The sequence below is a fragment of the Marmota marmota genome, unplaced genomic scaffold (assembly GCF_001458135.2).
Source record: "Marmota marmota marmota unplaced genomic scaffold, marMar, whole genome shotgun sequence".
NCBI lineage: Eukaryota > Metazoa > Chordata > Mammalia > Rodentia > Sciuridae > Marmota > Marmota marmota.
In genome coordinates, this window is record NW_026000016.1 from 15,116,625 (window position 1) to 15,131,087 (window position 14,463).

At 38.6% G+C, this 14,463-nt stretch overlaps 1 protein-coding gene across 1 annotated transcript in view; it reads left to right on the forward strand.

Annotated features, from left to right (window-relative positions):
• Fmn2 (formin 2) overlaps positions 1–14,463 on the forward strand; it is a 352,705-nt gene that overhangs the window by 35,750 nt on the left and 302,492 nt on the right. The window contains 1 exon segment of the mRNA XM_015483532.2: positions 2,639–2,805. Within this exon segment, the coding sequence (XP_015339018.1) occupies positions 2,639–2,805 (167 nt within the window).

Consider the following 14,463-nt stretch of genomic DNA (forward strand, 5'->3'; position numbering starts at 1 on the left):
TGCTAGCAAAGGAGAAACACATGGGACTCCTTCCTGTTCCAGAGTCTGTGATTCTGCCCATCAAGATGAGCTTTTAAAGAGATGATTCAAAGGTTACATTCCATATGTTCTGTCCAGAGTTATAATTCACTCGTTAATTTGGGAGATAGTCATTTCTTCTTTTCTTTCTTTCTTTCTTTTTTTTTTTTTTTTTAATAATTTTTTCTTTACTTTCTGCTCCATCTTTTCCACTAAGAATTCATGGATTCTATCACTAGACTTCAAGAAATGTGTTCAGGAGAGGAAGCAGCTATGAGCTTAAGCTATAGAAGCAACTGACTGGTTTTCAATCACCATGCTACCANAAAAAAAAAAAAAGACTATTTTATTTACATAAAACCCTATAAAATAAAAAGTTATCTATGTTCATGGAATGTAGATCAATGGTTTTCTGGGGATAGAGGCAAAAATAGGGAAAGCTTACAAAGTGGCATTAAAAACTTTGGGGTTGAAGGAAATGTTCACTGTCTTGATTGAGGTGATAATTTCTCTAGGTAATATATATATATATATATATATAATAGGTAGCCTGACTAAATCCAGAAAAGTATACCTATGAACAATTCTTTTATTTTATTTCAATTTAATTTTATACTGGGAATTGAACCCAGGGGCACTTAACCACTGAACCACATTCCCATCCCATTTTTTATATTTTATTTAGGCACAGGGTCTCACTAAGTTGCTTAGGGCCTCTCAATGAGTTGCTGAGGCTGACTTTGAAATCGCCTCCCCATTCACTGGTGTTACAGGTGTGTGCCCCTGTGTCTGGCAGAGATAGTCATTTCTGTGATTTTTTGGTGCTATCCCAAAAATCTGAATTAATTTGTTCCAGTGGTGGGTGTGTGCTCAAGGACAGATAACTCTGGCTACAACAGGAAGAAAGGTAATCCTGTTTCCCTTGAGATTGGGCTGGGGCTGGGGTGGGGTGGGGAGAATAGGGAGGAGCCAGGAGAGAGGAAGAGAATTAAATGTGTCCATTTTAAAAAGAAGTCAACAGTGGCAGAGCAGCAAGGGCTATATTCAAAGCATAATGTGGACCATTGTTACAAATAGACATTTAAAAAATAAAAGGTTTCACAATCACTTCATTAATTAAAATCGTTATCTAAAGGAGCTTTTATTAAGGGTTACAAAAGGGTATGGAAGGAGGTCATTGAAGGCTTTTCTGGATCAGTAATTTTTATCTAAAGTTGAAAAATAATAAACTAATTATAAATTAGAGGGAGGGACAGCATTAGTGCAAGAACCGAGGAGCAGCTGTGACCCTGGAAGGGACCCTGAGATTTTGCATTTTCTTTGCTGTAGTTTATGAATGCAGACACAAGGTACATACATTTTTGAAGAATAGAGAGTTAGTAATGTCAAAAATAGATTAGGAATTGCATCTATGGTTCTCACATCTGGCAAAATCAACTGTTGACCAATAAAATACCCAGGCTTTCAACAATTCTGTTTTCCCCAGGTGATCTAATGTAATGGTGACCCACCTCATACTTCAAATATAACCCTTGCTGATCTCCCATTGAGGCTGATTGTAAAATGAGCATGTTTTCTTTTCCTCTTCTCCCTCTCTCCTTCCACAACCTGGGGGCAGGGGAACAAGATTACCTTTTTTCCCATTCATCTGCTTTACAGCACACACCCACCATAGGAACAAAGTAATTCAGACTTCTGGGATAGGGCCAGAAACATCTTAAGAAATCACTATCTCCCAAATTAACAAGTGAATCACATTCCCCCACAGGAACACCAGGAGTGAGTCTTTAAAAACTCTGTGTTCTCCCTGATGGGCAGAATCACAGCCTCTGGGACAGGAGTCTCCTATGTTTCTCCTTTGGTAGCAAATCAGTAAACCTTCTTTTTCCTTTTTATCAAAACCTCATCTTCTTTTGCTAACACAGCCAAGATTGAGAACCTTGGAAGGGGGGACACATGTCCTCTAGGGTCCTTGGCCGGTGTCCTCTCACTGTATCTCTCTTCTTCTGTCTCTTTTAGGGAAATAATAATAAAAGTCCCTTAAATCTAGACTCATTATAGAATTACACTTCCGAGAAGCACTTGAAAGCAATTTCCTTAGAAAACTCTCATTCCTTTTTCATGGGTAGCTGTCTTTGCCTGTCTGGTTAGTGTCTTCATTCCTCATCCTACCCCATTGCCAGGTCTGAGACTATGAATGTCAGTCACTGACATTTCTAAGCCGAAATGGTGGCTCTTTGGGTTACTAAGGGCTTGCTTAGAGAACTCTCTTAACGGTAAACAAAAAAAAGAAAGAAAGAAAGAAAGAAAGTAGAATTGCTAATTAAATCTAAAAGGGGAGGGTGTTCATTTAGAGGAAGGATGTACAGCTGGTAACTTGGGGCATTCCTTTTCAAGGTAGGAGTTATTTATTGGGATGGGAGAGGAACCCCCTGCTGCCCTTTCCTATGTGGTGTCTCAGGCCTCAGATCGCAGTTTTGCCGGGTTTGAGAGGCTCCTTTCTGCGCATGTCAGTAGTCTTGGAAACGGTGCTGCTGTGTTTGCTTCCTCCCTTCCCTGGAGAGCTACTAGCCAGGTGATCTACCAGTATTCCCGCCTAATGACCGTGTTTCATCCGCAGGGCGAACTCTGCTGGAGAAGCTGTTCAGCCAGCAAGAGAACGGGCCTCCAGAAGAAGCAGAGAAATTTTGCTCACGGATCATTGCCATGGGTCTTTTACTTCCTTTTAGTGACTGCTTCAGGGAACCATGTAATCAGAATGCACAGTCAAGTTCTGCTCCATTTGATGTAAGTAGGAGAATTCACTTCTGTTTGTGAGGTGGATTGCAGTTGAAATGAACAATTGTGATATGTGTCTGCCAGTCACCTTATAACTTATGAACACATGTGACACAAGCCTTCCTCTCCTGGGCCACTCAAAAGCTCAGTTTGTCTGTTTTCCATGCTTTTCTTTTTGACTATAGAGTATTAAGTACATTTGCCAAACTTTTTCATAACAGATGGCCACTCAGTAGTTTTCTAGCCTGCTCTAGTCAGCAATGATTTTAAGATTACATTTAAAAAAATTTTTGGTGAGGCTGGGGATTGAACCCAGACGCTAGGCAAGTGTTCTACCACTGAGCTACACCCCAGCCCATCAGGGAGATTTAAGAGTGGCTGTAAGTCAGTATTTCTGACTTTGCTGGTCATAGGCATTCCTTCAGAAGCAGCTCCATAGGACAAAGTACCGTTCCCTGGGGCCACAGGTTTCCATGGTCTCTAGAATGCTGTTTCAATGCATTCCCATCTCATTTTTTTACTAAATATTATCATGAAGCAGCATTGTCTGCTTTCTCCCCCAGCTCACCTTCACCAGGAATTAATACTGCAGAACAGTAATTTGAAAGGTATATCCATAATTCATAATAAACATCAGCACAGCTGGATTATCATTGTCAAGCCACAGTACTGCTGATCTTTCTCAGGTATGTGGTACATGTATTACATGGGTTGTGATACATAAGATACATGTGAATTTCTTGTAAGAAAATGCAAAGTCTGGTTGATTCACTTGTGCAGAGCCCAGGATTTGAGTACTTGAGGGGAGTTCTCATCCACAAGAGTTAATTACATTTGTTCCATTGTTGCCAACTGTCCTCTCTTAAGAGCTTTCTTCAACATATATGCTGTGATTCAGGGAATGAAATAATAGGGAGTTTTAAAGGATAGTGAAAATGAACAGAGGCTGAGGTAAAAATGTGATAGTAAATAGTAAAGTATCTACATTTGCCTCTTCTTCATCTTCTTTACTAACTACAACCTGCAGTCTTGTTTGATTTCCCTTCAGTATTAGCAAAATAAATTGTATAAAATATTCTGAGGTCTTCTTGCTTCTTCCCATCTGAAAAAAAACAAAAAAACAAAAAAAAACTCCAGGTTATGCTGTGACTTGCGAAGATTCATTCTTAAGATTAATTTAAAATATTTCCTGTGCAGTCTTTTTTTATTTTCTTTCTTTTTTTTTTTTTTTTTAATAATCTTGTGGCTAGTCACTGCTAGGTAGATCTTTTCCTCCTATTGGAAAAATTGGATAATTAAATTTTTTTTTTCCTCCCCTCTCTTCTTTGAGAGATCTGTGTTATTGTAGAGACAGAATAGGAGGACTATGGTGTGTTAAGTGTTGTGGGACTATGTTCTGGAAGACATATCAATTTAGCAAGTTGGAATTATAATAAATATAGTACAGAGAAAGGCAAATGCTAGCTATGTCTAGCACTTGCTTTTTGATTAAAACTATTCCCAAGTTAACTACATTTTCTGTTATTAAATCTCAGAAGTAAATAGTCTCATCAGTTAATAAATGTGGGATTATAGTACCTAGGCTATAATCTTATTTTTCTCTTTAATTTTTTTTTTTTTTTTTTAATTATGTGTTTGTTTTTGTGGTGCTGGGGGTGAATCCAGGGTCTTCCGCATGCTAGGCTAGTGATCCACCACTGTGCTATTACCCCTAGACTTTGTCTTTCTTAAAATCCACTATCCTATCCTGCTTACTTCTTCAATCTCGCCTTATTTCATCCTTATTTTAGAGATTAGTAATTTTTTTTTTAAACTGTGTTATTCTGGGGGACAGTTGGGTGTGGCATAATGAGTTAAATACACAAATAAATCCCTTAATATTCTAGACAATGAACTCCTCAAAATGGAGTTTCTGCCCCCAGTTTGATGTCATTTCATTTTCTCCTTACCATATTCATTTATTCTCTCCTCTCTCCACCAAACTGTACACAAACTAATCAATTAAAGGTACTCTCAGAGCCTTTTAAAATACATTTAAGTAGCAGTTCAGCAACAGAACCATACATTTATGGGACACAGTCAAAGATTCTCTTTAAAACCTAGAGAAGTAACAATACAGGGGGTTATGAAGACTTAGGTATCAATAGTGGGTGGAAGGAATGTGCTTATGTCTAGGGAGAGAAGTTTGTGATAATTAGTCTCTCTGCTGATTATACAAAGTAGCTTTTGGGAGCATTCCTCACCAACAATTCTCTTGTAGTCAGGTGCCCTTCAAGAAGGAGTGCCCATAGGAATAAACTCACATTGGCACCTTTCCCATCCCCTACCTTTGTTTCCTTTCTAACAGTACCTGCCCCTCATCCCTCTGTAATCAAAGTAAAAGTTTTTGTTTTGATTTTTTATTTTGGTACTGAGGATTAAGCCCAGAGGCACTTATCACTGAGCCATATCCCTAGCCCTTTTTATTTTTTATTCTGAGACAAGGTCTCCTTAAATTGCCCAGATTGGCCTTAAACTTGCCATGCTCCTGTCTCAACCTCCCAAATTGCTTGGATGCTCTAGCACTACAGGCATACTCTACCACTCATGGCTAGCAAGAAGAATTTTTTTTTTTTTTTAAATATTCTTTTTAGTTGTAGATGGATACACAATATCTTTATTTGTTTATTTTTATGTAGTGCTGGGGACCGAACCCAGGGCCTCAGGCATGCAAGGCAAGCACTCTACCACTGAGCTACAACCCCAGTCCAAGAAGAATTTTGATATGGGGATGTTATAGGTACAGTTTGTGGATTGGTCTACTTCAATTAAGCCTTTTGATTTTTTAAATTATTTTTTTAATATTTATTTTTTAGTTTTAGGTGGACACAATATCTTTATTTTTTATTTTTATGTGGTGCTGAGGATCGAACCCAGTGCCTCATGCATGCTAGGTGAGCACTCTACCATTGAGCCCCAGCCCCAGCCCAGGCCTTCTGATTTTAGTCCCATGTTATAATATACATTTTTAGGCCCTACCATTTTGGATTATTAAATGATATAGAAAATATGAAATATAGAAATATAGAAAAATGTTACTGACATTTTTTAAGTTTTTAAGAACTTTAAAAGACAAATAGTTTATGTAAACATATTAATTTATTTACAAATATTTATTAAATGTATTCTAGGTGACAGGTATAACAAAAATCACAATAAAATACAAGAAAAATGGGAGGCCTTATTTAAATTAAAAAAAAAAAAAGAAAAGAAAAGAAAGGGGAAGACGCAAGGAAAGAAAATAGCCTGGTGTGGTAGCCAACCCCTCAGTCTCCCAGGTACTGAGGAAGCTGAAGCAGCAGGAACATAAGTTTGAGGTCAGCCTGGTCAATTTAACAAGACTGTATAAAAAAAGGGGGGAGGGGAATGAATGGTGGTGGTATGTGGTGGGTGTGGCTCAGCCAAAGGTCTCTTGCTAAACTTGTGTGAGGCCTTGGGTTCAATCCCCAGCAACAACTATCCCCCATTCCCACAGTCCCCCCAAAAGTTTGCAAACCGGGAAGAAGCAGCCATTGGTACTAAAAAAGGAAAGTATATCTAGAAGGAACTAGGTTGGGTGAGGGAGTATTTTAGAGAAAGTTCCTGCCCCAGCTCCCACTGCCTATGCAAATGAGGTATGCTTGAAGCTTAATCCTGATTGATTAGTTTTATGTAAATGAAGGATAGTCATCCTGACCAGTCCTAATTGATTGATACTTGCTATGACTGTAGGTCTCAGCAGCAAAATATGACTTTCCATAGGATAGGAACCTGTTTATCCAAACAGTAAAATGCCACCAAGGTAAGGGCCACAAAGATCAGGGTTCCTCCAAGAACACAGAGTTCATAAAATTTTAGGCACAGTGTACCACTTGGGACCCTTGTTGGAGATTCAACTTCTTTTTTTTTTTGGCAGAGGGGAGGGGCACTGGGGGTGAACACCAGAGTGCTTTACCGTGGAGCTACATCTCCTAGCCCTTTTTATTTTTTATTTTGAGGTAAGGTCTTGCAAGTTAACCAGGATTGTCCTTGAACTTGCCAAGGCTGCTATGGAACTTTTTAAAAGCCTCCTGCCCCAGTTCCTGAGTAGCTGGGCTGGAATTACAGCCATAGGCCGGTGTGTCCAGGTGAGATTCAGTTTTTCTTGAATTTCTCACAGGCAGTGTTTTAGGATTCTTAGATACATTAGCAAGCAAGAGAAGTGAGATTCCTGTTCTCTGGAAATGTATATCCTATCCAATGTGGGGGAATGAAGTAACAGATGAAAGCATAGGTTAATTTTTTTTATTAGATCATAAAAAGTGCTATGAAGGAAATAACCTGAATAACTTGCTTGCAGAATGGGGTGGGATAGAGTGAATGCAGAAGGGAGTCTCTCTGGGGACCCATGAGGCCAGATATGAGGTAAGATCATTCCAGGCAGCTCCAGATAAATTCATAGTGCCACAAAGGAGCACAAGCATGACCTATATGGGGCAGAGCATGAGAGAAGCTAAGTGAGACAGGGACAGAAAGGTCTCAGGAGCTAGAATAACAGTGTCTTGAAATCCATGGAAAAGCCAGCTTGGTGATACACTCCTATAATTCTAGGGATTCAGGAGGTTGAGTTCTTGAAAGTTCTAGGCCAGCCTCAGCAATTTAGCAAGACCCTTAGCATATGACTTTCTCAAAATGAAAAATAAAAAGGAATGGGAATGTGGCTCATGGTTAAGTACCCCTGGGTTAAATCCCCAGGGGGGCGGGGGGGGGGAAATCAATGGAAGGATTATGTAGTTTTTTTTGTTTTGTTTTTTTAATCTGAAAGTGGGAGCTTTTGGAAGAATTTGCACGGGGAAAGAAAAATTATTTGCTTTATATTTCATGCAGATCACTCTGCCTAGTCTTTGGATACTACGGTATAGGGACTGAAGTAAAAGCAGGAAAACCAGCTGGGCTGTTGTAGTACTTGAACAGAAGGTAGTGGAAATAGTTTGGGGTAGAATGGTGGCCAGAGAGATAGAGAGTTTTATTTCAGGATGGATTCTGGAGGTGGCTCTGATGGGACTTCTGGTAGGTCAGACTTCAAGCGGGTCAGATGTGAGGACCAAAGAAAAAGAAGAAATCAAGGATGACTTCATGGCTTTGGGTTTGAAAAACTGGGCAAATGGATGGTTGTGCCATTTGCTGGGGATGGAGAAGACTGGTCCATTTTAGGAGGAAAATATGAGGACAGAAATTGTGTTTGTTATACACTTTTCTTGAATTAAATTCTTTTTATTTTTTTCATAATAGTTTATTCCATGACAAACATGAGCTCTTTCTTCTTTTTGCAGAGTAGAATGATGTTGGTTTTCTCAGATGATCAAAATTAGAACTAGGATACTTAAAAGGATAACAAGGACTGCCATCAAAAAGACTGGTAGAAATAAACAATGTCATCCTTTAAGAGCCTAATAGCTGGGGCTAGGTGACCCATACCTGTAATCCCAGCGGCTCCAGAAGCTGATGATGTAGGAGATCATGAGTTCAAAGGCAGCCTCAGCAATTTAGGGAGATGCTAAGCAACTCAGTGAATCACTGTCTCTAAACAAAATATAAAAAGGGCTGGTGATGTGGCTCAGTGGTTGAGGGCCCCTGAGTTCAATCCCCAGTACCAAAAAATAAAAAAATAAAGGAGCATAATGAATGTCCTAGTACTTCATTCTATTTCCAAGTGGTTCAGGGATCCAGAAACTATTAATCTTATCTTTCTCTGCTAGTATACTCACATTTGCCTTTTGCATTTGTGGTTGTTTTTTTTTGTGTGTGTGTTTTTTTTTGTTTTTTTTTAATCCCTCAGCAGTTTCAGGCCATTGCCATGCCACTTGTGGAGAAGCATGCCTGTCTTCAACCTATCACTGAGCAAGGGCCCAGGGTCATTACCTCTTATATGAGAATAGAAGTCCAGTATATGGTCCCCTGAATATTGCTTTTCCTCTATGTATTTACAGTGAGATCCTTTTTTCTATGTTATGTTCATCAGATGTTTTCAGGTTAACCACACTTATCTTGAATAATTGTTGATTATCTATTGACACGGTTTTCTAGGATTTCTTTAGTCATAACTATGTTAAATATCATACTATTTATTGATATCACAAAAATTATGCATGTTTACTTGACCTGAACCATTTTTGCAGGAGTTTATTGCCGCAGTCTGGTTGGGCACAATTCAGGAGCCACTTGTCCAAAGAAACGAACTTTATTTTTAGAACACACACACCACACCACACAGCTCCTCAGGAAAAACCCTCAGAGCCCAACTGCCACCACCGGCTTCCCACAAGCCTCTCAACCTACCCCCCCCCCTGCCCCCCCCCCCTCCCCCCCCCCTCCTGCTCTTGAGGCCGATTGGCTGGGTCAGGTGGGCAGAGCCAAAAAAAGTCCCCCAATGAGCAGCTCTGTGGTCTGAAAGGGCAGGGAAACAACCCAATGAGCATCACCGCAGAGGAGCCAATCAGTTGGCAGCTAGAAGTTTGCTGGGGCCGCTGTGAGCCAATCATCAGCTGGCAGCTGGAAGTTTGCTGGGGCCCCTTCGGCTGTGGTTCTCAACAGTTTATGGCTACTTAATTCTTCATACACTGATCTCAAATTCCTGTCTAGTGAAATATACTTATTTTCATATTTTTGGCGCTGGACTGACCTGATTTTGGCAGATCTGCTGATGTGTTATTTTTTGTTTTTGTTTTGCAGTGCTAATGATTAAAACCCCCACTGAACTATATATCCCCAGCACCCTTGTGGCCCCCTTCCCCGTTTTTTTGAAACAGGTTCTTGCTAAGTTGCTGAGACTGGTGTTTTTGGTTTGGAGGGGCTAGGGATTGAACCCTAGGGTGCTCTAATACTTAGCTGTATCCCCAACTCCTTTTTAGTTCTATTTTGAGATATGGCTTTGCTAAATTGCCAAGGCTGGCCTGAAATTTGCAATCCTCCTGCCCTATCCTTCCAAATTGCTGAGATTACAGTTGCACACCACTGCACCCAGCCAGATCTGCTGATTTTGGTAAATATGAGGTGATTCACATGTTTACCAATGGGCAAGAGCTCCTTGTGTGTATGTAAATATGCATAGGTTTGGATGAATAGGTGAGTAAAGCTCGATTTTAAGACATGGAAGACAAAAATTTAAGCCATGAAAGAGTAAAACAAGATCTTGAACTTGCTAAAAGATGTTATTGATCAAAATCAAGAACAAACCCAATAAGAAAACTAATGAAATGCACCCTACTCATTGTCACCAATAGCCAAGACAAAAGTAAATAAAGGAAGTGATTATTTTTGCTTGAATTCATTTTTTTTTTTTTCAGAGCAGGAAGAATACTTAGAATTCATTTATTCAATACTACACACACAGTTTTTTTCCTGAGAAACAATAAAAGCTATGACACATCTTTCAGCTTTGAGAGAATATACATATATACAGTTGATCTTCAGTATCTGCTGGGAATTTGTTCCAGGACCTTTCACAATACCAAATTCTGCAGATGCTAAAGTGTCTTATATATTTTTATCTAACCTATGCACATCTTCTTGTATACTTAAAATCATCTTTGAGGGCTGGGGCTGCAGCTCAGTTGTAGAGCGCCCGCCTCGCAAGTGTGAGGTACTGGGTTCAATCCTCAGCACCACATAAAAAAAGTAAATAAAGACATTGTGTCCAATGTTTTAAAAAAAAAAAAATCATCTTTGGATTACTTATAATGTCTAATAGAATGTAAACGCTATGTAAATAGTTAGTATACCAAATTGTTAAGGGAAGAATGATAAAATAGTTTGTACATGTTCAGTACAGATACAGTTTTTTAAAAAAATTTTTAATTCAAGGTTTGTTGAATCTACCCATGCAGAACCCACAAATGGAGGGCTGATTGTATATATACAGACATTTTGCTGTATATTTTTGAAACATTTTTGTGTATAATATTGACTTGCAGCAAGTTGTTTTTATTTTAAATATGGTAAATATAGTATTAAATGATAGTTTTTAGACCAGATTTTTTTTTAGCTGACATTTGTTTTCCTTATAGATATTACTTCTTTTTTTAGTGTATAATCTTTTTATTATTTTTATTTATATATGACAGTGGAGTGTATTACAATTCATATTACATATATAGAGCACAATTTTTCATATCTCTGGTTGTATATAAAGTATATTCACACTAATTTGTGTCTTCATACATGTACTTAGGGTAATGATGTCTAACTCATTCCACCATCATTTCTAACTCCTGGGCTCCTCCCTTTCCCTCCCACCCCTCTGCCCTATCTAGAGTTCATCTATTCCTCCCATGTTCTTCCTCCCTACCCCACTATGAATCAGCTTCCTTATATCAGAGAAAACATTTGGCATTTGGTTTTGGGGGATTGGCTAACTTCACTTAGCATTATCATCTCTAATTCCATCTATTTACCTGCAAATGCCATGATTTTATTCTCTTTTATTGCTAATAGTCCATTGTGTGTATACGCCACATTTTTTTTTAATCCATTCATCTATTGAAGGGCATCTAGGTTGGTTCCACAGTTTGGCTATTGTGAATTGTGCTCTATAAACATTGATGTGGCTGTGTCCCTGTGATATCTGTTTTTAAGTCCTTTGGGTATAGACCGAGGAGAGAGATAGCTGGGTCAAATGGTAGTTCCATTCCCAGTTTGCCAAGAAATCTTGCTACTGCTTTCCATATTGGCTGCACCAATTTGCAGTCCCACCAGCAATGTATGATTGTACCTTTCCCCCCACATCCTTGCCAACACTTATTATAGTTTGTACGCATAATAGCTGCCATTCTGACTGGAGTGAAATGAAAACTTAGAGTGGTTTTGATTTGCATTTCTCTAATTGCTAGTGATGATGAACATTTTTTCATGTATTTGTTGATGTACTTACTGTACATCATCTTCTGAGAAGTGTCTCTTCAGATCCTTGGCCCATTTATTATTTGTTTTTTTGGTGTTTAGCTTCTTGAGTTCTTTATATACCCTAGAGATTAGTGCTCTATCTGATGTGTGAGGGGTAAAAATTTATTCCCAAGATGTAGACTCTCGAGGACACAGACACTAACCCACAAAATTACAATTATCTTGTGTTAGACAAAGGCACCAAAAACAGGCATTGGAGAAAAGATAGCCTCTTCAACAAATGGTGCTGGGAAAACTGGATATTCATATGCAACAAAATGAAATTAAATCCCTATCTCTCACTGTGCAGAAAACTCAACTCAAAATGGATCAAGGATCTAGGAATAAAGCCAGAGATCCTGTGTCTAATTGAAGAAAAAATAGGTCTTAATCTCCGTCATGTGGGATTAGGCCCCAACTTCCTTAATAAGACTTCTGTATTGCAAGAATTAAAATCAGGAATCAATAAATGGGATGGATTCAAATTAAAAAGTTTTTTACAGTTACTTCTAATCTCAGCATGGAAGCCACTGGTAAAATGTAAGATTTTATTTATTGGAATTCATTTCATAACAACATGGTAAACCTATTCCATTAGGCAGGTTGCAAAGATCTATGTTAATGAAGTGACAAAAGTAGATTTAAACTGAAATCTCTTCATTCAATTTGACTCAGTTTATTTTATGTTTTAATTTTAAGAATTTAGAAAAATTCCTAATTTCTGTATCCACATGGTTAAAAAGCAAGTGTGCTACACGACAAGCAGCAGGCCCTGCTCCTTGCCCTACCCTCCCACTTTTAGTCTTAATCCCTGCTCCCTACCCCAGCCTGGTTTTACTCCCTATTCTTGTGGACCTTGGGGTATTTACATTTGCTGATAACATTCTTAACATTGCCATTGCCTTCTGGCTGTCAGAGATGAGGATTTAGCTCAGTTATAGCCATGTCTTATCCCTCTCTGTTCTTTATAATATAGTTAATATTGCCTTTTTTAGTTTCTCTTTAGTAATCTTTCTTTGAATTTTAAATATATGCCTGTAGTTTTTTTGCTCTTGTTCCATCAACTTTGGATAATCTCTCTTGCTGCCCCACTTACTTTATGAAATTAGTCAATATTATACCTCATGTTTTACTCCCCTGAGTCTGAATGACATCTGCCTCCCAGTTTCTACCAGATTCTCTTTTTTTTTCTGGCAGTGGTTGTGGGGGAACAGGGGAGGTGGGTGCAGTACTAGGGATGGATCCCAGGATCTCACATATAACCAAGCTATATTCCCAGCCCTAGGATTTACTTTTAAGGTCGATGCTTTATCAATGCATTTATTCTAAGAGCTGGAAAATATATGGAACCCCTTTACATATTGCTGTGTAGAGGCAGATAATGTGCTCTGATTTTTGTTTCTTTCTTCTTATCCCACTATCCCAATATCATAGATGACGCTCAAAAGAGATGTCTTTCAGGTCAAATTCAAATGGGATTTTGTGTTTTTAACAAACAGTTGCTTGTTCACAAGTGTCCCAGGCATTCTGTGTTTAGTTTAGTTTATATTTAGTTTGTCCCTTTCTTCTGCAGGCAGCATCTATCTTGCACAGGGTTTGTTGTTGCTTTTCTGTTGTTGTTCTTGTACTGGGAATTGAACCCAGGATGCTCTACCACTGAGCTATACAGCACCAGTCCTTTTTTTAAAAAAAACATTTATTTATGAGATAGATACTTGCTGAATTACCTTCCTAGTAGCTAGGATCACAGGCAGGTCACATTAAAATTTTTGTGTGTAATAATGTCTACTTCTGGAGGTGTCTTGAAGATTAAATGAAATTAATCAAGGCATTTAACACAATCCATGGCACTTATGATTATTAACAATTATTACTTTTAATTATTGTCTTTCAAGTAAGTTCCTATCACAGAATCTGGAATAGCCATTCAACAAAATGTCTTGGGTTTTGTGAAGAAGAAGGCTGTCAGGAATCCAGGGTGACCATAAAGAGGAAAAACTGGAGATCTATTGAGTGTATTGTCTTTGAATGATCAAGAGTTACCTATGTTCAATAATCATGAAAACACTTGGAGGGAGGGAAAGAAGATGTGATGGAATATGGATTTGCTTGGGAATTAATTAGCTTGGGAATTGACTCGCTCTTGGTCTCTGCTTCTGGGCTCATTGCCATCCTCCTTTCTTATTCTATTTACTATTCTTGATTTTACTGCTCTACTTACCATATTCTTGCCCCAACCCTTGCTCCCCCACATCTTTATGGACAGAGTGGAATGGAAATGGAAGGAATAAGAAAAGCTATGGGGAAGTAACTGCAAATCGTGAAGGTGCACACGTCATGCCTGCCTACCTGATGTCATTCCCATGACCATTCCATAGTGGTTAATTTCCCTAGTTTTGTCTATGGAGTTGGGACATATTGACATAGGACTAGCTTATTTAGCTTTGTGTATATATGTGTGTAGGACATACTTTATAAATAACATGGCATGAAGGAATGAAAGATTACAACTTTCTCTAACACCTCACCGAAGAATAAAGACATTTGTTTCATCAGAATTCTCTCTCTTTTTTTTAAAGATAGATAGATAGAGATAGATAGATAGAGAGAGAGAGAGAGAGAGAATTCTAATATTTATTTTTTAGTTTTCAGCAGACACAACATCTTTGTTTGTATGTGGTGCTGAGGATCGAACCTGGGGCACACGTATGCCAGGCGAGCGCGCTACCG